At 39.8% G+C, this 25,854-nt stretch overlaps 1 protein-coding gene across 2 annotated transcripts in view; it reads right to left on the bottom strand.

Annotated features, from left to right (window-relative positions):
* The window catches only part of PDSS2 (decaprenyl diphosphate synthase subunit 2), a 121,974-nt gene that overhangs the window by 17,045 nt on the left and 79,075 nt on the right, over positions 1–25,854 (bottom strand). The window contains exons 4-6 of one of the 2 annotated variants that reach the window (XM_049818086.1): positions 12,099–12,173; positions 3,317–3,490; positions 1,753–1,884 (exon numbers count right to left, since the gene is read on the bottom strand). In XM_049818086.1, the coding sequence (XP_049674043.1) occupies positions 1,753–1,884; positions 3,317–3,490; positions 12,099–12,173 (381 nt within the window). The remainder of the gene's footprint in view (positions 1–1,752; positions 1,885–3,316; positions 3,491–12,098; positions 12,174–25,854) is intronic. The other variant, XM_049818087.1, reaches the window with a different exon arrangement.

Below are 25,854 nucleotides of genomic sequence, written 5' to 3' on the forward strand. Positions count from 1 at the left end.
GTGATTCCCATATGCCTAGTCATAAACTCAGCTACTAAGAAAAATTCTACCTGACAGGGACTGAGCACACTGTGCATGCTTTGCCTATTTAAACCATACAAATTACATTGCACAAGAGGGTGGCTTATGAGCATACTTTTGTGAGTACTGCCAACATGAGAAAGTATCTGTTTTGAGTGCCTGGCCTACACTGAATGTCACATAGTGAATGTGACTATGGATGATATCTCAAAAAGCTTGTAGTTAATGAAATGTAATTTTCCTTTCTAAATCAACAAAAGCCAAGAAGGGCTCCTGGATGAGGTGTTCTACTCTGTCTTGAGCAAAAGTGGTAGTTAATAGATGCTTTTGCATAGAGCATGTCACCCCCCCCCTCCAACTTCAGAAAGAACTGCTTCATTTTTTCTATAATGCCCATTTTTAGTATGAGAATTAGTAAGCAGACAGACGGCACTCCTGGAGTCCTGCAACCTCCTCTAGATTCTGCAGATGGGAAATTGTTTCAGAACTTTTATACACTGTGGTAATACCATTTTTCTCCAGCTGCAATCATCCAAATCCATACATTCAACTTACATATGAGCCTTGTCTCGAGACTGTAGAATTCCAAAATTCCTCATCACACATTATAAACTACCAGCCCCTAATTTCAAAATAACAAAAGGTTTGCTTCACTTTAAGGTCCCCCAACTCCATACCACTGTAAAGTTGTAGATTCTGCATATACGTCCCAAAATTTCACTGCTGAAGAGACTATGCCTCTTGCTTGCGGTATGTGAAGGCAGGCTGCAACCTGGCCATCATGAATGCAGAACTAGGCAGAGGCTCAGACTCCACACCCTCTACCCAAGAGTCCAGCTTTCAGAATCAGCAACGAAAGAAGCCATCGGCAAGCACATTTTGAATGAATATGCTTGCATAGAGCTAGATTCTTATTGAAGGCAGCAGCCTTTCTACTGAAAAATCTGGGTAACAACTGCAGGAATTTCCAAATGGTAGTCATCACCGCTTCTCAGACAAACAAAACATATCCAACTGATGCAGGAACTCAACAGAATGCTTCATTTTGGCCATTCCCCCTTTCACTCCCTGCTGCCTTCTACAATTATCTATTTGTGTTTCAGCAACACCCAGAAAGCTATTCATGGCCCTGAATCTTGCTGTGCAACATGATACATAAAAAAGGTCTACACCATGTAGCTATCTCATTCTTATTGCCTTCCTCATCTAAGGGTTAGAGGAAAAGAACAGCTGGAATTAGGACAACAAGGAATAAGGATATCGGCCAGCTAGATCTCACAAATATTTTGTAGTGGTCAGGAAGCAAAGTTCCCCAGATCTTTCCCCCCTATCCAGAATTACTGCTCCCAGAGCCAACTTGGGAGAAGAAAATGCGTGCCTACCTTTCAACCACTGTAACGCGAAGTTCTCTGCTTTAAGCTGCCAGTGAAAGTAGCTTTAAGCTAAGACGTGGGACTGCACAACTAGTGCAGAGGAACACACATATGCTCCACGCAAATGAGTCCGCTTGTTACACTGACACACAGAAGTTTGACAGAGCTCGACTGTCAGGTCCCTGGATTTCCCCCTCTTGAAAGTGTGGAAGAGAGAGATGTTAAGTATTGGACAGCAGAGTTAACCTCTATATTGTCTTGTCCATTGCTTCTAAGTTTCTTTGCAGATTGAAAGTATCAATAGGAAGAGAGATACAAACGGCAAAACTAGGAAATTCTAAACAGTGTTTTAATTTACCTCTCTGATCTGTTTAATCCATGCCTCCCTTCCAAGGAATTCTTGATGGAGGACTGCAGGAGCAGAATTCAAACTGAAGGCCATGGTGTCACTAGAACTTTCTTTAACAAATGGCTGAAGGTCTGAATGTAGCTGAAAGAGAAGAACATCTTTCTTCAATTCCCAGGAACAGTCTGTATGTATCCACCCACTCACCAAATCAAGGTCCATATCCTGATTCTATACCTACTCACCACTTCTGCTTTGACACTTGTACTTGGTTGCACTTTTTCAAGTTTGGGGGAGGGATAGGAAGATGTTGAAAGCATTGCAGTGGCAGAAAGTTGTGGTAAAGAGAAGCATGTAGAGAATCTGCAAAGAAATGGGTAAAGGACAGCTTGCAGAGCTGGGCAAGTGATGGGACACAGCCAGGTAGGTGACTGTTGAGTGGCAGGAAGCAGAAAAAGCATAAAGGAAAGAATGATCCAATCTTTGGTGGGAAGGATACAGTTTTTAATCTGTGAAGGGTAATATATTCTACTTTCTAGTACCCAAGTACTTCTGACAAAGGAAACATTACATAGCTAGGAGTTTTCTACGAAAATTATGCAATCCTTTATACGCAACTATATGTCAACGGTGAATGTATTAAAGCATACACAAAATATGAAGGCTACAGGCTGCACTGGAAGCAATTCTGGTAGAGTTGTACCTAGTAATAGCATATAGTGGCATTTCTATGGCAGTAAAGCTGTGCTTTATAAAACCACTTCCTTCTCCTGGACGAACTAGAAACTATCTAAACCAACTCAGCTGAAGTGGATGGGAGGTCTGTCTGCCTGTCTCAAGCTACGTCTATACTTGCAAGCAGTGCAATACAGTAGGAGCGGATCTTTAGGGCAAAACAAGAGTGCCAAGGATCTGAGTTCCACACTGTGTGCGTTTTCCTTTGGACTAACTCTAGCTGTGGACTGAAAGACATCTAATGGAAATCAGAGGCCTTCTCTGGGAAATCCTACTGCTGCAGAGGTGTAGGCTGCTCCTGCCCATATCTGATGACCTCCTTCCTTATCCTCCAGCTACCCCTCTGGAAGTTACCTCCACAGCAGATTATTCAGAAGGCAACGTATGCAGGTCCTTCAGCCACTGCAGCTCATGCCTCAGCTTGTGTGCTGCTGCAGGCAGTTGAGCCTCTTGGTACAAATCTCTGCATGGTGGCAGCTGAGAGCCAACACGTGCTTCCTCCTGCAACTCCGCTACTGGGACAGTGGCTTTAGGAAGAACGTAGGAGCAGAGAAGGTAAAGGTTTAAGCTGCTGCAGAAAGATGCACTAGAGGGATGTTAACAGAGCCTTGAATGAAATAAGCTACATTGCCAGGAGTGTGATTTTGCCAATTCATAAGCACTGTTCATACCAGCAGTTTCTGCAAACATCTTCACACCAGGCACCAGTCAAATCTCTCACCATCACTGACCTGCTGGCAAAAGCCTACAGCATAGTGGCAATATACGACAGAGCTCAAAAGCAACACATCTTACAAGTCTTTCTGTATTTAAGATCCCAGAACGAAAGGAAAAGGCGTACCTTATGACTCATAGACATGTGCTTTCCATACTGAAATGCCACGTCCTGAATCTCAGCACTGTGCTTTGCTAGCTCCATTGCAGCCTGGCAGCTCTTTGCCAGCAAGGCACTATGTGACAGGAAAACCTGCTCCTTCCACCTCGATATGCTGATATCATCTGTAAGACAGTTTTCCTGAAAATGAAACAAAGGCTAACATGAAAACACCAAAACTGCAGCTGTGTCAGCTTGCAGAAGTCAACAGTGTGGCACAGGATAAAGCGACACGTGGCGAGTTAACAAAACTCTGGGTGCCACAGTGCCAAATAAAGAAGGGCATTCTTTTGGGGATGAGTAGAGAAAAGTATCAGAATAAATACACTGGCAGCTTCAACAAACGACGTTTTCATTTTCTGCTGAAAAACAACAATGCAAATTAAGTGGAGCTGTCAACAAATTCAGCATAGATCCTTTTCTTAATGACTGTATCATTGCACTGAACATCAACAGCCAACTATATTCTTCATGAGGGACTGGGGAGGAAAAAGAAAAAAAGAAAAAAGACAAAAAAAACCCAGAGTACGTCTGCATTTCAGCCCCTTGCCAGTTACTAAGAGCCAACAATCCCAAACAAACTTGAGAAGTCCCTACAATTTCTCCTTTGTAGTCAAGAAAAAGTAATTACTAAAGGTATTAAAAGGCCTAATAGATCTGCATTGGAAAAATGAAGGGCTGTGACGGAGGACTTGTACCTCTTCTACTCCCATATTAAGGGCAAAGAATGACTGACAGTATTAAAAAATAAACAAATAAAGCTGTGATTTAGAAATGTCGGGTATTAACTTTCCTAGGGGACTGACAGAGATGTCAGTGATGCCTCTAGTGAACTTTATCGCCTTGACTTTAAGGTCAGAGATACTCAACACTTCTCAAAATCCTTTGTATCCAAAATACTAATTTGGATTACTTTCCACAAAGTGTTTTAATTAACACAGATCCAACCCTTTCCCCCCAAACCCAAATTCAGCTGCAGCTCCTTTGGCTCACAAGGTGTTAATGTGCCACTATTTTACTAATAGGTCTTCAAAGGTAGACATGACTCAATCTCTCTCACATACACATGTTACTGTCACACCTTTAGGTACTCTCTAAAGAGGGAAAAAACCAAAACCCCACAAGACCACAGTTACTTTGCTTAGAAAAAACTAAAAGCAGTAATGAGAATACAGAAAAAATTTCAAGCACATAAACGTTAAAAAGTTTGTAATTTCTCAGTTCAGCCAAATCTGTAGCATACGCTAAGGCAAAAGGTACTCTTTAAAAGAGTAATATAAAAACCCTCTTATATAACAAGCCTTTTTCCCTCAAAGTGACGTCAATTAAATTACTTAGAAACAAGCAAGAAGTAATTCTGTGTGACCCTATAGTTTTCCAGCAAGGTATTATCTGTCATGAAATCGGTAACAAATGAAATAGAATCCATCCGTTCAGCTCTAATTTTCCTCCCTTATGGATATCACCCAGAAGTGCTGTGTTACAAGGGAGAGGATAATTTGAGACTAATGGAAAAAGTAGGAGAATTCTGCAATGCCAAGTAACACAGAGCTGTATCAAAATGCCTTTGCTTTCAGACATACTATTAACTTATACAAGGGAAGTGAAGAACAGAGAAACCACATGTTTGCTGTTATGTATATGATAACTTACAAAGTCAAGCCTAACTTTTGTGTTTCATTTTACTGTAGTATTTTTGTTTTAATATCCTAAGTCAGCCCAGAGCATGTGCAAATTCCCATGACTGGCAAAATGTCAAAATGAGCATTTAATTCAAGTAGTTTCCTATATATCAAGTCTTTTTTTTTTTCACTCAGATACAGATAAATTTATTTTAAATTTAAAATCAGGAGCTCTTGGAAGACGCAACACAATCTTTTCCTTAACAACCAATCTGCTCAGCGAAAAAACTATTTACTAAAATTTGCTGGATGATATTGAAAATTGGCAGTGATTTTTATAATTATTTGTTTTAAATCCAACCAAGACAAAAATATTCTAGAAAGGTATCCTGAAACAACTTATGAAGTTAAAAAGTCTTTCAGAAGACCCGTAAGTTGAAAACATTTGCTTGCTGGAGCCTTTGAGCAGTAACAGAAATGCAGACATTATCAAATAACAGCTGCAGGAACTGAAGAAGCTTCAACAGTCATTGCAACGCGATGTATACAAGGAAATTAATTCTATGATTTGTTACAAAAAGTATGTTCTTCTTAAACAAATTCAAATTTCATCACAGGATTGAGAGTGATGGCACAAGTTACTGTCTACTACATGAACATCATGTAGAAGCTTCAAGCATCCAAAATGGACATCTAACTTAAAAAAAAAAAAAAGACAAAAATTTGAGACATGTTTGAAGATACAGTATTGAAATCTTAAAAAGACAGGTATTGCGAATCTCTGTGTTACAGAAAGAAGTTAGTTGTAAAAAGGCATTATGCCCATATGGATGTGGTTTAGCATATGAGCTTGCAAGCCAAAATACAGCAGATTTTAATCACAGAATGTCTTATGACCACATACCCCTAAAGCTTCTGCTGCTTAAGAAGGCAGAAGCAGACACAACCTTTCTTCAGCAAAGTTTTCCAACAATCCAAATGCCATTTTTTCCCAAGCTTAACTCTCACATTTATATATAAACTGTCCACCAACCACACACAGCAAGGGCATGTATGACAAGTTCTAAACACTATTTTAAAACATCAAGGGAAAAATGAAACTAGTTCTAGATTGCAAAGTCTGTGAAATCTGACATTGTGACAGCACTTATTATTTTTAGAGAAATTTTCACTTTTTTTTTGTATGCTTCGTTTTGTTTTGTCAGCAGTGGGTATTTCAAAGGATAAATATAAAAGTGGACATCAGTTGGCCTAGAAGACTCTTGGCAGCCTTTCATATAAAAGCCTTTTTAAACTCAAATCAATTCTAGCTGTAGTTGACAGTGCTCAGACATTTGAGTAACTAATGCCTATGGAGCGACCCCATTCACAAGTTCTGTCACCAAGAAATGTGTCCAGATCACAACCAACCCTGATGCTGTCTGGGTAGCAGAAGCTGGATGAAGAGAGCCGAACCCCTCACCATCCCTGGAAGAAAGCAGCCAACTCCAGATACAGTTTAGATAATGTCAGCATGGGAGTAAAGGGAAAATAGCCAAATCCAGCTCTGTCAATCATCATTTCCTATGGGAAATTAAGAACAGCTGAGGGTGCTCCCATTTTACTAATGGCAAGGTCAGTTACTGTTTTGTTAGAAAGAAATTGGCTAGTTGAGGGTTTTTTTGTTAAGCTACTTCCATAATTCAAATTGGGCTTGAAACAATCATCTTGGACAACACAAGACAAAAAACTTTTAGAAAATGAAATTGCAGGACAAAATATGCAATCATAACCATCAGGAAGGGTCCCCAGTACAAAAGTGGCACTTACAGTAACTCAGTTTGATTTGACTTGCCAAAGAAGATGCTTATATGCAGTTCAGCTGAAAACTTATTAAGGAAAATATGAATGAAAACTGTGTCTTAAGAGTGCACAAAACCAGAAAGGAGTAGAAGTCAGAGACTTTTCAATGTAAAACTTCAGTTTGAGCCTTTTTTTAATTTCCATACCATAGCAGCTCTTTCTTAGTCGTCTCATCACAGAAATATTTTTAAATAGCATTTTAAAGCTTTAAATTCAGTTCAGGAACTTCTATTTTACATAAATAAAATCCAATACAACTATGAATCTCTGTACCAGTAGTAAGACCCTGCAAAACATCTTGCACGTGGTTCACATAAGCTTTCAACAGATGTATTCCTGCTTGCTGAACATGACAGGGCATGTTTTATTGGTCTATTAATACATGTCTTCACTGCTTTTGGAGCAACAAGGGTGTCTGCAAATGGATCAATAAAGCATGCCAGCAACTACCTAAAACTTTTGTCATGACACTGTAAAAAAGGCAACACACAATGTAAAAAAAAAAAAAAAAGTTTGAAAACTTATAGTAAATTTAAATATCTCTCCACATCTGTTACTTTTAAATCTCTCTGGAAAAGCTTAGTATTTAAAAGAGCAAAAGCAGTAAACAAATACCATTGGCCTTCTTTCTAGCTATGCTGGTTTTTTTATTCCCCTCTGACACATTTACCCATTCTTTTCACAGATGCTCTTTACTCAAATTCCATATTTTATCCTTCCCTTTTGTCTTACAAGAGAAACATTTGCTTAAAAAAATAAAAGTGGAAGCTCTGACTCTGACTGCTGCCCTGCTAAAAGTTGGTTTACATGACTCAAAATACATTTGATTTACCTCCTATGGTAAAATTCATAAGCAAGTCCTTTACTTATAACATAGACTCATAGCAGTCCAGTTGATGGACACGTGCAGTATCCCAAAACATTACTCCTCAAAGCGGGACTGGTGACCAAACATCAAAGAAGAATTGGTACCACTCACTGCATGTAGTCTGTGCTTTGCTGGAAAATAAACTTATTTTCATTAACACCCCCCCCCCCCCCCCCCGCCTTAGTCTAAACCAAATACCTGTTAATTCACTACTTGGTACAATGAGTACTTGCCACTAAGTATTTCTTTTTTAAACTTCTTTTACACATTAGTTATGCACAATTTTCAAACAATTGCATTGAAAATTTCATCAATACCAAACAGCTCTTCTAGCCATCAGTGGAACATGTTAGAAATGGTCTTGTCTTATTTAACAGCCCCGTTCTGACACTAAAAATGAGTTTTGGTAATGCATATTTAGCATCAGCTAGATATTCTAGAGGCAAGGGAAAAATCCAACAAAGCAGTTTCCCATGAAAGTCCCAAACACTTTAAGATTGCAAGAATGGTCTGGCAGGTGAAGCACAAGAGCCGACACACTCAAGTCCTCCTCTCGTTTCTGCTGTTCGACCTTGGGCTTCCCTGCATCTCTCGTCCCTGTTCAGTGAACTGACAGGGATGTTAAAGCATTCTGCATTAGTATTCGTTAAATGATCTGGGATATTAAGACAGAAGGTTTCTAAAAGTGCAACAGTATTCTGTGAGTTAGAAAACATTTTAGAAGCCTTCAGTAGGCCTTCAGGCCTTTTAGAAGCCTTCAGAAAGTAGGAAACAGACTCAATGCAATGTTTTTTTCTGTTAAAAATAGGTACCATGATCCTGAGTGAAGGCCAGATTAGACAGCTTTCATCTTTGCACTAAGGTACAAATTTTTACTCCCAAATTAGACCTAGATTTAGGAAGGACAGACAGAGACTGGCAATAATGTCCTTCACTCACAGAATTTTGGGTTGAGAGGAGATTTAGCACACAAAGCTGCAAAGGTTTATTTTATCACATCACCCTTTTCTGCTCCAGCTTACAGTCCAAAACACTAGCTTAATATTGCTAATTGCAATGTCTTAAACCACAGCAGCTATTCAGTATTTTGAACACGAGTGGCAGCCCTAACCTTCAGGCTGTCTTTGCAACCAAAGCCTACACTTTGTAGTTTGGGTTGTCACTTCAAATAAAGATGAAAAGTTAAAAATTATCTTTATTTTCCCCGTTTCACACAGATCTAATGACTCACTATGCAGACAAGATGAAGAATGCCCAAACAGAATGTACTAAAATGGGATGGCTGTAGGATTGCATGTGGTTTTACATAGAAAAAAAAGTGGTAATGAAAGCTGTCAAATAATTATATCCATTATATGTCTTCAAGAGTAAATAAGGTCAGTCTTCTTAGGTCAAATGATTCTTCTAATTCTCCTACTGGGTCATGCAAATGAAGTAAACTGAAACATTTTTGGGGGGGTAAACATGAACTTAAGGTCTCAGAGGAGAAAGGTGAATTTTGCAGAGTTATTTTTGTATTTTTGTCTACCATCTAGTTAGACATCTAGCAAAGCTCGAAACAACTTGGTGCCAAATTAAGTCTGTTTTATGGTACTGAGGAGCTTTATAACAACTGCGTTAAAGACATTTAACATATGAAGTACAGTTTTCCTGCCTCAAAAAAAACCCCAAACAAACAAACCAAAAAACCACCACCAACAAAAAAAAAAAGGTGAGGGGATATCCTTCCGCTTTTCCAAATTTAAGACATTCCCAGCAATGAAAATGCCATTACTAACATCCCTATGCACTACTCTTAAAAAAAAATAATAATCTTGACTTTTGAGATTTAGTTGCGAAGTAGATTAAAGCATTTGTCTTACCTATAGGAAATGTAGTTCACATTTTTGTTTCAGTCAAATTGCAATTGGGGATGGACGATAAGACAGACCAACCACTGACCTAGCCCATTTGGCAATCCTTGCTATAGAGATGTTCAGGACATGAATGGGACACTGCTTCAGCAGAACAGTGTGAGGAAAGCAGCGGGGATATGTCTCATATACAACATGGAACAAAATTTCTCAGAGGACAAGATAAAAAAAAAAAAGCAGGTCCCACACTTGTTTGTCCTAGGTCTCATCAGAAGACATGCACTACCCATTATAATGAGAATTCAGACACTGTCATGTAAATTTCAGTATCTTTTATACCACCATACTAATTGTGATTTGAGTCAACTGGGTTCCCCTTATGAATGGTATACTGTACTTTCAACTCTCCTTAGACAGAAAAAGTCACTGAAACAAAATAAGTCTTTGCTATTTGTAATTGGGCCAGGGCAGGGTAAACATCATGCAGCTGTGCTTAGTTTATCTCACACTTCCCTTGCAACCTACACATGTGGAGTGCTTCAGTAATGCAACAGAAAATAAACAGAAAGACTAAGAAAAAGAAGATTAAGACCTTTTGCAGTGGCAGGAACCCAAAAGAGTCCACAACATTTCTCATTTATACAGGTGAGACAAGGGGAGTCAAAAGTATCTCAGTAGACATAATAAATATGGTTAAAATAAAACGCAGTTTCATTCCCGAGATGAACTTGCAGAGCTTTACTTCTACACACAAAAGAGTAGTTGTTTTTTTAAAATGTGACATATCTGGGATCTACTTGTATTTAGAAACCTGCTTGAATACGGAAAACAAAATTTTAAACATCCTCTGCAAAAATCTCAATGCCATCATCTATTTTAACGTAAAACCTCGAGCACAGTACTTGGGAGCAACCCCGAAGGCTGAAGTTTGTTTATCCACAGGTTAAACACAGCAGGTGCAGAAGGACCACCAAGTTCCCAACATCACATTACTGCCACGCTTCCACCCAGGGTCCCCTCTGGAGAGGTGCCAGAGGATGCTCCGTGCCCGTGGTCCCCTGCGCACAGCCGTGCCGCCTGGCGAGCCCGTGGCCCCAGGCGCGTCCCAGGGATGCCATTGCCGCTTTCCTGCTAGAGGCTCTCGCTTCCTCTGGGGGAAGAGCTCAGCTCGTTGGCGTGACACCTTCCTACCTCACTGGTTTCAATCAAAACGAGAGGGATAAGCTTAAATGAGGTTAGTTTTAGTAACACGTCTTTGCTGCTGCAGAGCAGGAGAGACAGATACTGACCAGCAGAGTCGCTGGGTGCACCAGCACCCTCCAGAGCCCAGCCGCTGTTAGCTGACGGCACGGTCCGCTTGCCCACTGGGGTTTCGCTGGTGCAGAGGCATCAGTGCAGGTATCTACTGTAGCGGTAACCAATGCGATCAGGGCTTCCACTAAGGTATTAATTTTTTTACATGCTAAACACGGCAATAGTAAGCCAACTACACAACAAATATAAATACACAACGAATATAAATGAATTCATATATCTCTGCAATCTTCAAGCCATTTCACCTACTGAATTTTAAGATTCAGGTCTCCGAGGCAAACTAGGCACGTGACACAGCTTCACTATAAGGAAATCTATCTACCTCAGTGGATTTCAAGGTAGATATTCACATACACACCCTGCTCCTCAGTGAGTGAAAACTTGCTATCGTAAAACCTGCAGAGGTCATGGCAACTTTAAACTATCAATTCTTTGCATGGGTTAAGATACAGTCATAGCAAATGAAAGAAAGAACTCTTTTTTGCTCCAACACCCTGCCCAAGCAAGCCTACTTCAAGACATGTCTACAAGTTTCCTTAAGTATTTCAGTAAAGACAAAAATACCTAGATTTAATTTGACAAAATTTCATTACAGTTCTTGCTAAACAATAACATAGTACATCTGTAGTTGCCCTTGAAGAAATACAAAATTATTTGGTGCGAAACGTTGGCAGCTGCTGTCTTTGCCCATGCTGACTCCTGCAATGCGTGCATGGTGATTTCTGGTGGAGAAGAGTACAGTGCTACACTCATACCGCTTCAGGACGAAATTCATGTTTATACTATCAAAAGGTGAACACTCAGGAGAAGAAAGGACCTGATAAAAGTTTGGAATGAAGCATTTTGTAAACATCTTTGGGCTTGGAAATGAGAGATTTAACATGAAAATATTAATTATGTTGAGAACATTGTAATAAATACTTCTAACAGAACCTTGACTAGAAACCTCTGGAAGTGCTTGGAAAGCCCATAGCAAGACATGTCTAGAGCTCCTGGCAGTGACACGTAATATTATTTTATTAAGCACTTACAGAAATAAAATAGTCCCTCCTTGAGCATTTCTAGAAACTTTCATCAGAGTTCACAGGTATCATAATGATGTTAATGCTGAAACTCACTAGGACTGCAGCTAATTCTCTTCCTCCGTCTCCCTCCTCCTTTCAAACAGATGATAAAGTCATCCTATTTATGGTAGTCACACATTAATATCACGAAACTTCTTGGGTACATAAAACTACTGAAATTCTTACCTCAGATGATTTTGAGTTTTCATAATATATACCTTGAACTAAGTCACCAATAGCACTTGAAATGAGTTCCACGACCTGTAAACAGAAAGGAGAAAAAGCCTTATATCTTTAATTATCACCAAATTTACTAACAAAGCTACTGCCAGGTTTCCAGAGAGATAAGTGGTCACAACTTTCCTTGCAGAAAGCTAGTTGTAAAAGACTCCAGGATTTACTGGGATATATTCTGCACAAGCATGATCCTGTCTCTCTGCTAAAACCTTTACTACAGTAACTCTTCTATCAAAGTTTTAAGTTAATATAAATGAAAAACAAGACTGTTTTTTCTAAAGTGTGAACTATGGAGTGTATTCTCACAAGGATGTTCACAGAACTAATAAATCCCAGTTCATGAATATGAGACGGTACCTCATCTGGGCTTTGTTTTGTTTTGTTTTTTTCCTGCCAAGTAAATACTTCACAATATCTCTCATTGGGAGCTGTTAAAATTCTAATCTTCATGGCTAATACAGAAAAGTCAGAATCCATAGAAAGGTAACCTTTCAAATGTGATCATTTGGTATTCGGGTGCCTTGGGAATGCACTGTGGATGTATTTAGTGCATGGCCTGAGGCTCAGCTGTACCACATACACTGAAAGTCTGCAACACGGGAATGTTTAAATCAGATTTATCAATCTGTATTATCTTCAGGGTTCAGACTTATTTTATTTTATTCAAGCGAAGCCGAAAAATCTGAACTTGATCCAGAATGTAAAACAAGCAGTCCACGGTCTCCCTGGAACTACTGTACAATTTAAAGTCATGCACATGAACTGTCTTAATTGGAACAAAATACTCAGATTTATTGTAAAATTAAATGCAGGCATTTCAAATAAGCACACCTTAAGGCTACCCCTTTAGTTGCTCACAAAGTTTTAATTTCTTGAATGTTTAATTTCCTATGCGTATGAGTCTATATCTGATTCCTCTTTTTGCTTCCTAAAATTCAACGTAGTTCTTATTGAATTAAAAGATATAGTTTCCATTTTTATCATTCTTGTAACTGAAGACAAGAAGCCAAATGATAAAACCCCTAACAGAAAGATATTCCAACATTTAGGCATACTTTATTTGATAATAAAAACACATTTGTATGCTAGTTTTGAGTACTAGCAGAAAGGTTGTGTATTTTCTTTTTTTTAAACACTGGTTCATATACATATTCATATACACAGAGCAAGCGCTAACTTTAGAAATGGTGCTGATTAAAAGTCATGTTTTTTCTTGCAATGCATATGGGTTAATTTGCAAGACCTATAAAAACAGCCTAAGAAAAAAAATAAAAATTCACATTGCCCTTTAGGGAACTAGATACCGAAGAAATATTGTAGCAATATGAGCTGCAGAGGAACTGAAAGGACAATGATCCTACAGTGTTACCAGATGTGTTGAGTTATTTAAGTGGGGAACAGAGAAAATGAGGGGCTTTTTTTTTTCTCCCCCCACCCTGCTCTTTTTTTTTTTTTTTTTTTAAAGGTATCCGATAAGCCTTATTCCCAAATCCAGGAGGACTGAGTATCGCCAATAGGTCTATGAAAGTCTGTAACTAAATGCCCAGGATCAGATTGTATTACAGTTTATACAAGCAACATCCCAAGATTCTTCTGATGGCTAGGACACATAATACAGATCAATCACTCACTAAAAAATGTTATGGTTTGTGAAATGGTCTGAGCTCAGAGACCTACACTGGTAATACGAAGAGGAATTTACAAAGACACTGAGTCCTACTCTAAATGTCAAAGTGATAGTATGAACTTTTAACAATGCAGCTGGCTCTGGATAACTAGACCTTTTTCCTTTCTCGCCTGAAACTCTAGACTGAGCAGGACCCTGTTTTGGGGTTTCTTTTTTCCACCTCGCCTCTCTCTTTTTAGTGCAACTCTACTCTCAAAGGCAATTTTAACTGACTTAAAACAATCTCAGCGAAACATTTGTGAACAATTGTACCTCTTCCTCTTAGAGTTTATAAAACATCTTTGGAGAATTACACATCCACTATTTAGAAGAATCCGTATATTAAATACCATTATGCCTTCAGTGACATATTGAACACTATATGTTAGCGAGAATTTAGTATTAATATTACCTCTCTTCTTTCCAAATATCTCCTTTTCTTTTTAATAATATTTTTCTAAGGTAAATGCAAGGCCATACATATCACTACCAGGAATGAAATTTCAGTTTCAAGAGCACAGTGGGATGCTTGCATGAGGCTCTGTTACTTCATCAACCCTTAATCCGATCTATGAAAAGCATCTGCTGCTTAACATCAGTGGCCTGGGGTCCTGAGCACTGGGGAAAGCAATGAGAAATGAGGAAACCACATAATTTTCCTCTGCATCCCAAACTGACACAGAGGAAGAAAAATTATTACAGGTTCAGTAGTATTCATGCAGTCAATAATATACTGACTAGCTCTTATGCAACATTTTTCATCAGAAAATTTGAAAGCAATCAACATGCCCTGTAAAATTTATTCCCTCCTGTTTTACCACAGAATCATAGAATGGTTTAGGTTGGAAGGGACCTTAAAGCTCATCTAGTCCAACCCCCCCCCGTCATGGGCAGGGACACCTTCCACTAGACCAGGTTGCCCAAAGCCCCATCCAGCCTGGCCTTGAACACTGCCAGGGATGGGGCATCCACAGCCTCTGGGCAACCTGTTCCAATGTCTCACCACCCTCACAGGGAAGAACTTCTTCCTTTCATCTGATCTAAATCGATCCTCTCTCAGTGTAAAGCCATTACCCCTTGTCCTATCACTACAGGCCCTTGTAAAAAGTCCCTCCCCATCTTTCCTGCAGGCTCCCTTTAGGTACTGGAAGGCTGCTATAAGGTGTCCCCGGAGCCTTCTCTTCTCCAGGCTGAACAACCCCAACTCTCTCAGCCTGTCTTCACAGGGCTCCAGCCCTCTGATCATCTTCATGGCCCTCCTCTGGACTCGCTCCAACAGGTCCATGTCCTTCTGATGGTGGGGAGCCCAGAGCTGGATGCAGTACTCCAGGTGGGGTCTCAAGAGAGTGGAGTAGAGGGGGAGAAACCTCCCTCGCCATGCTGGTCACGCTTCTTTTGCTACAGTCCAGGATACAGTTGGCTTTCTGGGCTGTGAGCACACATTGCCAGGTCATGTTGAGCTTCTTGTCAACCAACACCCCCAAGTCCTTCTCCACAGGGCTGCTCTTAAGCCACTCATGATCCACTCTGTATTTGTGCTTGGGATTGCCCTGACCCATGTGCAGGACCTTGCACAACTTGGTCTTGTTGAACTTCATGAGGTTTGCATGGGCCCACCTCTCAAGCCTGTCAAGGTCCCTCTGGATGGCATCCCTTCCCTCCAACGTGTCAACTGCACCACGGAGCTTGGTGTCATCAGCAAACTTGCTGAGGGTGCACTCAATCCACTGTCCATCTGACAAAGATGTTAAACATCTGGTCCCAATACCAACCCCTGACGAATGCCACTGGACTGCTCTCCACTTGGACTTCGAGCCTTTGACAGCAACTCTTTGAGCACGACCATCCAGCCACTTCCTTATCTACCAAGAGGTCCATCCGTCAAATCCATGTCTCCAATTTAGAGACAAGGAAATTATGTGGGACAGTGTTGGATGCTTTGCATAAGGCCAGGTAGCTGATGTCAGTTGCTTTTCCCTTATCCACCAACGCTGTAAACCCATCATAGAAGGCCACCAAATTTGTCAGGCACAATTTGACTTCAGTGAAGCCTTGTTGGCTGTCCCAAATCACCTCCTTATTTTCTATTTGTCCTAGCACAGTCTCCAGGAGGATCTGCTCCATGACCTTGCTGGGCACAGACGTGAGACTGACTGGCCTGTAGCTCCCTAGGTCTTCCTTTTTTTGCCTTTTAAAAAATGGACGTTATTTTTCCCCTTTTCCAGTGAGTAGGAACTTCCCCAGACTGCCACTACTTCTCAAATATGATGGATAGTGGCTTAGCCACTTCCCTCAGGACCTGTGGATGCATCTCATCAGGTCTCATGGACTTATGCACCTTCAGGTTCCTTAGATGGCCTTGAACCTGATCTTTTCCTATCATGGGCAGTTCTTCATTCTCCCAGTCCCTGCCTTTGCCTTCTGCAACTTGGACAGTGTGGCTGGAGTACTTGCCAGTGAAGACTGAGGAAAAAGAGTTGTTGGGTACCTCAGCCTTCTCCATGTCCTGGGTAACCAGGTCTCCAGTTTCCTTCTGGAGAGGGCCCGCATTTTCCCTAATCTTCCTTTCATCACCAACATACCTATGGAAGCTTTTCTTGTTGTCCTTGACATCCCTGGCCAGATTTAATTCTCTCAGGGCTTTAGCTTCCCTAACCTGATCCCTGGCTGCTCATACAGTTTCTCTGTACTCTTCCCAGGCCACCTGTCCTTGCTTCCACTCTCCGTAGGCTTCCTTTTTGTGTTTGAGTTTGTCCAGGAGCTACTTGTTCATCCCTGCAGGCCTCCTGGCGTTTTTGACTGACTGCTTCTTTGTTGGGATGCATCGCTCCTGAGCTTGGAGGAGGTGATCCTTGAATATTAACCATCTTCCTTGGGCCCCTCTTCCTTCCAGGGCTGTATCCCATTGTACTTGACCAAACAGATCCCTGAAGAGGCCAAAGTCTGCTCTCCTGAAGTCCAGGGTAGCGAGCTTGCTGTGCACCCTCCTTGCTGCCCAAAGGATCTTGAACTCCATGATTTCATGGTCACTACAGCCAAGGCTGCCCTTGAGCTTCACAACCCCCACCAGCCCCTCCTTGTTGGTGAGAACAAGGTCCAGCACAGAATCTCTCCTTGTTGGGTCCTCTATCACTTGGAGAAGGAAGTTATCAATGCATTCCAGGAACCTCCTGGCTTGCTTACGCCCTGCTGTGTTGTCCCTCCAACAGCTGTCTGGGTGGGTTCAAGTCCTCCATGAGGACCAGGGCTTGTGAACATGAGGCTGCTCCCGTCTGCCTACAGATGGCCTCATCCCCTCGGTCTTCCTGATTGGGTTGCCTGTAGTAAACCCCCACTATAATGTCACCTGTCCCTACCTTCCCTTTAATCCTGACCCATAAGCTCTCAGTCTGCTCATCCATCCCCAGGTGCAGCTCCATGCACTCCAGCTTGTCACTGACTCAGAGGGTGACACCCCCTCCTTACCTCCCCTGCCTGTATCCTTCCATTCCAACACTCCTGTCATAGGAGCCATCCCACCACGTCTCTGTGACGCCAATAAGATCATAGCCCTGCAGGCATGCACACGTCTCTAACTCCTCTTGTTTATTCCCCATGCTACATACGTTTGCACAGAGGCATTTAGGTTACGTACGTTTGCACAGAGGCATTTAGGTTGGGCTCCCGATGAAGCTGACTTACTGGCTGGAGTGGCTGGAATTCCTTTGTGCTGCTCTTCAGGTGCTCTCCTGCTGACCTGTGATCCCTCTCCAGGCACTGGGCATCTTTTGCTGGCACTGGCATCAAACTGGTAGGAGTGGGATGGATTGAGGTTCCCCTCCCCTGGCAACTTTAGTTTAAAGCTTTCTTCACCAGCTTGGCAAGCCTATGACACCCTTATGTAAGGGGAAAACAGCGACAGGGAACTGATTTTCCCCAAAATTATGCAGTACGCCAGTGGAAGAGCAGAAAACAGTATCCAAATTGTCTCTATTCTCATCAGCGCCTTTCCGCCTGGCCAGTGTCTTGTTCCATGTGCTGACATTTCTGATAAGCAAGTTTGAAGAGCCGGAAAGGTAGATGAAAAATCAAGTGCTCCCAACTGCTTTCTTCTCTTCTCCTTTGAAGGTTGAGCTCCATTTTAAACAAGTTCAAAGATGGGGAAAGGGAAGAAAGGATTGCCGGAATTAGTGCTTGAAAACAGCAACATCTCAAAAGAGACCACAGGCAGCCTATTCATAATCCCTCTTCCCACTGTTTTTTCAATCCTCTACAAGTTTTTGAGAAGCCTGGTCCCTCTTAGGTACTCAAGATGAGCAGGAGTAACATCATACCAAGAGAAAACAAACTTCCACTCTGTTTTTCATTTTCTACTCTGCATCAGCATCTTCCAAAGCATTGTGTTTTCTGCTTCCCCAGAGCATCTGCAGGGCTAGAAACTGCCCAGCGGATGACCCATTACTTGCAAGTGACAAGTGCACATGCAAATAATTTCACGCCCTTTAAACACATGTTCTGAAACAGTTCTGCCAGTGTTCATTTTTTTGTTGTTGTTTTCTGTTTTCTAAGGAGGTATTACTCCAACAGCTTGTGTAGAGATGTAATCTCTTCTGCTTTTAAAAGGTCAACGCAAAGGCCATCAATTTAGGATGAACATAGGGAAAAGAGGTGGATTGTTAAAGTTAAAAATCTCTCCTACTATCTAGGCAGACTAAGCGTATAACATGATGTAAACTCTGGACACAAGCATGTGATTGCTGAGTCTATAGCAAGACAGAACTCATCCTCTGACCTCCCCAATTCGTGCAAATATGAAATAGTCCAGAAGACTGTGCTGTGTTTCAATGCTAGAAGAGCTCTGTAGGTTTGAAGACCACAAGTTTGGTGAGAATTTGCTCTTTCCTGGCATAGTAACTTATTTCTCAAAAATGCACAGCTTTAGCCCTTCAAGGCTCTTTAAATTTACTTTGAGTCTAGTTTCTCAAGCTCAGACTTTCTAAATATTGACTGAAGAAATAAAATGGTGGTAATTTTCTTAGCAGTTCAGAAAATTACTCGGGATGTTCAATGAACCACACGCTGAATTTCCTCCCTTCTTTTTCTGAAATCAGACTAAATCTTTCAGGTAGTTTACTGAGGACCCATCTATAATATAATTCAGGGTTCAGAATTCCCAAAGCATTCTGTATACATGATGACACAGAAGAGGGCCATGTGATCCCTGTCATAGGTACAGCAGCACGGTTCTTGCCTGCAGCTGACCGCCCTGGGAAATCCAGCTCCGTCTATAAAAAAACAGAGGTGTATTTTAATTAAAGTGAAACTTTAAAGCTAGAAGGACTGCAGGGAAATCACAGAATATAAGATATATTGGTAGAATACTTTCTCTGAAGTTAGAAAATACGATTCAGACTCCTTCAAGCACAGTAAAAAAATGGATTCTGGGCCCCACTCATCCTTCACAAGATTTCTAAACACCTGGATGAAAAGAAGACGCTGCTGCCATCAGTTTAGGAACTCAAGCACTTTGTTCCCTTTACTTGTCTTCAAAATATTTTGTTTAAAGTTCACTGCAATATAACACTGCATATGTATTTTTTCCTGTTTTTCATTCTAGTTTAAAAAAAGGAATAAATTTGAGCTCCAGTCAATGTGTGGTGGTTTTATTTTAAATTCAGCAGCTGAAATGGAATTGATTACACAGACCACTATTTCAGAGCAGTAATACAATGTCTCTCCAGACTCCACCAGATATTTTCAAGAGGAACATCAGGGAAAGGATGAAGCTCTTGTGGGAGGACAGGGAACAGCACTAGGAAGAACACAACAATAGATATATCTTTGTTACTCATCCTTCCCGATTTCTATTTGACAAACTTCCTTATCTTTGCCAAATTCCTTTCAAGAAGGACCACATGTAATTCTTTCCTTAGTGTTGAAACAGTACCCTTTCCTCATACATCTGTGACAGACCCTACTCCTTGCTGCTGATGTGTAGACTTGAAAACACAGCAAGACTTCTCCATACAAGTAAAGAAGAAAATTAGTCAAGAAACATTAAATATACAGATAAAAGTTCCTTCAATTTGCATTTGACTTCCCTCCCCAAACAAGTGTTAACTTTTGAAAATATTTCCACACTTAAAAATTCCACGGAAAGTTCTTAAAATCAAATATTCTCCTGCATTTGACACAGAAACACTGCAACACTAGCAAGATAAAGATGAAACTCAGTAACTAAGTGTACAGGTAACTAAGTGTACTAGCCTACAGATTATTTTTTTTTTAAACATAATTTTTATTGAGTCCTATTGGATTTGCTATCTGAAATCATCTTGAGCTTTACTATTTTTTGAAGCTGTCCCTCACTTAATTGAAACACACAGAAAGGACTCCTCACAGTGATGTGCTTTCTAGCAAGTTTTAAATGCTCTTGGAAAATACATTTATGGTTTTCTTCACCCTGTTAATGATGAATTAGTAGCAAAATCCTATGTGCAATGTAAACATATCACCCAAACCCACTACCTGATAAAAAGGTACTTCCTAGACATAAAAAAATCCTTCAAAATAATCAGCAGCAGTCAATTTGAATATTGCTAGTATTATTAAATACCTACCTTAAGGTCAGTCTACCTTAAGGATTTTCAACAGTGTTAGTTACCCTTTTTATGCTGATGCAACACTATCCACAGAAGGGGTTTTTCCTAGTATAAAGACTTTTAGTGCATAATTCAGTCATTTTCCTTAACGACAACATAACCAACAGAAGAAACATCGTTTTCCCTTCTCTACCTCCACATAGTACCTTACACAGTGTATTAGTATCTTTGCAGATCCAATGCAGCAGATCCTTGCACTCAACCAACTGTTGATGAGTGAGTCAGGTTAGAGAAGTATGTGATTTCTTCAGCTTGACCCTTTTGGATGGGGTGATTTCATTACACGACTTTCTTCTATACAAAACAGTGAAGAAAGAAGGTATCATGACTACAGGGTTCTGCAGCTATAAAACCCTCCTCTCATCAATAAATGATGCAGAAGAGCATGGCTATAAAACACTATTTCCAGTCATGCTGGTACAGACAACCATTGAACTGGGATATGTTCACAAATGAATTGCAGATTAAACTGAATTAAAAAAATATAAATCTGATCAGCTCCAAGTTGACAGCAATTATACCTGCAAGTGTTATTAACTATTTTGCATAGACTCTATCTGAACAAACGTGAATCAGAAGTAATACCATTTAGCATCTGATGGTATGGAATCACCTATTAGATGGAATCAACTAAACGAAACTGCAGATATTTGTTAAACTAGCAAATCAACAACCCACTGTACCAGGAGTAGCAGCAATCAGATTCTGGACTCCAAGTGAAATGCTGCTGAATTTCAAAACACTAATATTATCGACCAGTTCCAGTGCATCCAAAGATTCAATCTTCTTGCTAGGCAACAAGACGTCAAATACTTCAGCATTTTGTTTAAAATACAGTTAACTCATCTACATTACTGTAATTTTATGCACTATAGTATGTTATTGCACTGAAGCCACTCCAGATGTAAAGGTACTTTTAGTAAAAGTTTGACCCTGGGAAGGTTCATTTTAAAGATAAGCTTTACAGCAGTGCAAAAAGAGGGGAGGATATATAATCTATCACTCTATTTACAGGACACATATATTTTAACCTCTCCTAGTAGTACAATGCGTATAAACACCTGCTGGGAAGGAATGAAGAAAAGGGAGCCAAATTCTTCTCAGCGGTGCCCACCGACAGGATGAGGCAATGGGCACAAATTAAAACATAAAATTCCAACTGGACACATGAAAACACTTCACTGTGAGGGCACCAAACAATGGAACAGGTTGCCCAGAGGGGTTGCAAAGTCTCCATCTGTGGAGATATTTAAAAGCCATCTGGACATGGTTCTGGGCAACCTGCTCTAACTGACCCTGCTTGAACAGGGGGCTTGGACTAGATGATCTCAAGAGGTCCCTTCCAACCTCAATCATTCTCTGATACCAGCAGCTGGTGGAGGAGGACCACACATGATTTTGCATACTCACATCTGCAGCACACGTAATAATAACCTTTCTTGTCTTTGAAATAATAAAGCCAAGGCTACAAAGCTGATGCCAAATACTCTCTTAGGGAAGGGTTAAGTTTATGATTGTACTAGGAACAGATTTCCCTTTTATGAATAGTTAAGATCTTGGGAGACTAAGAAAGGCCATCCAGACAAATCATAGATTTTTATCACTACTGCTAACAGCTTTGAATTGCAACAGAATCATCACAAAAATCTATTTTCACTTTTTAAAAGTGTATTCTCTGTTGAAGTTGTACTCCAGATGGACAGCTGACTATATACCAACCACTGTGACCTCCACTCCTTCTGCAAAATTGTTTATTAACTGCCTTGTCATGAAAGTCCACCTCGAGAACCAAATATTCCGTAAGATCCCACCAACCCAAAGATGGATGTTGGTATGTATTAAGTCTTTACTCAAAAAAAAAAAAAAAAAAAAAGTCTGTTTGAGATAATATTGTTAAGACAGTATTTCACCAGAAACAGATTTGATTGCTTTTTATCCTACCATGCACTCTCAGTATGAATCTTATTATGTTTAAGAAACAGACTTTAAATAAAGCCAAGAAAACAGAACTTGTGATCTTCCAGTGCTTCAGCTATAAAAAGAATGAAGTTGGCATCGCAAATATCGCTCATGGAGGACATCACCTTCCACAACTTTATGAAAACTCATTTTCATTTTATAATTTGTGTATGAGCTAAAGCTATTTAGCAATGAACTCCCCTATGATGGTAATTCATGGCTGTGAAAGAAAGAGCTGTAATGAACATCTCTGCTTTAAGAAACCCAGAAAGTGCCAATACCTATTCTAAGTAAGTGGTGAATGAAGCAGCAGAACTGCTGGCTCTTGAGAGTCCTTTCTCACAGTGTGCATCTCATGCAGAATAAAACAGCACAAACCCACAAGTTTTCATACTTCAATTTCTTAGAATAAATTTTGCTTTCTTTTGAATATCCATTTCCTACATATTCTGGCAGTGATCAACATCTTGGATACAGTTTCTTATTAACAGTTAAGGAAATATCAAACATAGCCACTTTTTAATGTTTGCCTTAAACCTTTGAAAAGCAATTTCTTCTTTGAAAAGTGAGAGGATCTGCCTTTTAAAAAAAAAAAAAAACAACAACAAAACACAAGAAGTTTTCTTCCATAATTTGGCCTTAACATTCAATTAAATTGATTTATATATATGTACACACACGATATACCTCTCAAAGCCTGCAAATATTTTTGATTCCTAAGCCATTTGCCTTTACCACTAGACAACTGTCAATTCCGTGTCATACATTAAGGGAGCAAACAACAGAGAGGCAGACACTGCTACCCCAACTATCCAGAACACATTTCCAAGGTATAGCGATTATCCTGAGATCTTGAGTGACCTCTGACTTTCCCCTCAACAAAATCAGCTTTTTCTTCAGTTTCTTCAAATTAGTTTTCATTTTCTTCTTCATTGATGCTCAACAGTCATCTCTGAAAAGCCCTCTCTTTTTCATGTATAGATAGCATATTAATATTTTCCAGGCCATTCTGTTCATTAGAATGAGGCAAACAGTAGTTCTATCAGAAAAAGAACTACTTAACCATGTGTCAGAAGTAGCTGTGTGGTTTACCTCTGAGGAGGACAATACCTACCTGGAATAATGACAGGTATTTGATTCAGGAACTCAAGCAGTAAACTTTGACTTTGATCTGCTGGGCAGACCAGAGAAGCAGAAAGGCATGTCCGACATACTACGAGGAAGGCAGATTCAGATGCAAGCTGAGGAAACTGTTAAGTGAGACGATTCAGAGGCAAGAACATTAAATGGACTTTGTGCAAACCAGTATGAAAATCTTTAGTAGTTTATTGAAAATTTATCAGAACTGAGCAGGTAACTTTTTCCTGAGACTGTTACTTGCTCAGTCAACATAGCATTGAGACAGAATCTCAAACACTCACAATTCAGTTCTTGATAGCTCCATGCCTCGATGCTTTCCAAATATTCTTGCAGTATATTTTTGGGAAAGAGCTTCAGTCTTAGACTTGATGATTCACAGTGATACCTATGACTACATATTTTGCTATCAGTCTCAATCTCAGTCCTTCCATGTTCCACGGCAGTCATTCTGCTACAAGGCACTGGCTGCAAGTCATACAGGTCCATAAGGGAAGTGGCAGAAATCACCCTTTTTTTTTTTTTTTTTTTTCTTTTTTTTTTCCCCAAACTATTTTTTCATGCAGAAGTGGGAGGACAGAAAAAAGACTGGATTTTAAACATAAAATTTTCCAGCAGTGCCACGGCCAAGAACCACAGAAAAATAAACTTCTTCAACACAGACCTATACTAACCCCAGTGGAGTCTAGCTTTGGGAAAGCTTAATATAAGCATTAGCTTTAAAAACCAGTACAGGTGCAAAAGGCCACTAAGGTAAAGGATAGACCTGTTTGAGGAATGTACTGATTAGGAATCAAAACAAAGTTAAGTGGTTGTAATCTCAAAACTGACATTCACTGCAATGCAATAGAACCCTTACAGATCAAAAAGGAGACTGTTTCTAACCTATTACCACAATTACAGATTAAGTCTAATTTTTAGAATTTCAATTAAATTAATAAGTTAATAAGCCGTGTCACCTAATCCTCTAATTTGACTTCTCTGAAAGATTACTTTTCAAACATATAACTGCAGCCATTAAGGTAATGAAATTTTACAAATATTTAATTATATTACCAGTTTTAGATAGCAAAAGTGAAATAAAAAAAATCTGTATAAGATTCAGAAAACTGCATGCTTCATTTGCTCAGATGTTATTTTAGGGGCTACAAATTTACTTCTTGAAAACAAAGGCAAATGATGCACTTGCTAAGGAACTGTTCCACTGACACAAGCGTGGAAAGGGCCAATGGGAAGAGCACAATGCAGTAATTAGGAGATTTACCAGCATCATTCTACAATTTTATCATCATCACCACAAGAACTGTTACCTCTAATGACAGCAGAAATGCTAGACAAAAGTTTTAAGGCAGTAGTGCGGGAAAAATTTTATTACCAAGTACTGATCCCAATACGTTTTCATCATTTATCTCTACCATACAGGATTTTTTTTCCCCCTAATGCTTAAATTTTCATCAACTATTATAAAGAGTGCCTTTTTGCTACCAAAGGAACTTCACATGACTGTCAACTAAACTTTAGTAAAGGCATCTTCTTATTAAAAATCCAGTGTTTGAGAACATTAGGCAGAAAAAACAATACATGTCCATTAAACAGACATACAGTTTGTTTGAATTACAGTCTCTTAAGTTTTACTTTAAGGTAAACTAAAACCAAGTTTACCTCTCAGAAGTGGATGCAAATTAGTAAATTTTGGTGCACCCTAAAAGTAATTATTAAAACTAGTAACATTTTTCTTAAGAATTGATTCATAATTATATATGAATCATAACAATGTATTTCTCAGTACTGAAAGCGTGTTTGCATTCTCCAATAAAATCTATGCTAAGTTACATGCTCAATATTGGCATACATCTCAACATTTTAAGATACAGAATACTTATTTAGGGCTGCCCAAAGAAGAGCTTTATTCTGTAATAATGCAGTCATGGTGGCTATGTTGTCTTATGTCATCTCCTCTTAGGTTAAAGGTTCAAAAACATTACAATTCTGCCTTGGTTTTCTTCTCCCCCATTACCCAGATAAAAGAGTGCTCCTTAAGTGTACTTTTTCATAAATCAGTTCAGAACTCTTTAAACTTATCTATATTTTTCAGTAGTGTCTGGTTTTGAGACACGCCCCTGTGGCACTCTAAATTACTAAATTAGAATAAAAAATACTCAGCAATACAGATACTGTCCTACTCCCCATCTAGTCCAGTATGTCACCATCAAACAGTGCCTCAGGGGAAGGTACAGCAAGGCAGACATGATAACATACTTCAGAAAAGCTCTTTATCCTGCTCTCTAAAAAATATTCTGAA

Source organism: Accipiter gentilis, chromosome 15, assembly GCF_929443795.1.
Source record: "Accipiter gentilis chromosome 15, bAccGen1.1, whole genome shotgun sequence".
Lineage (NCBI taxonomy): Eukaryota > Metazoa > Chordata > Aves > Accipitriformes > Accipitridae > Astur > Astur gentilis.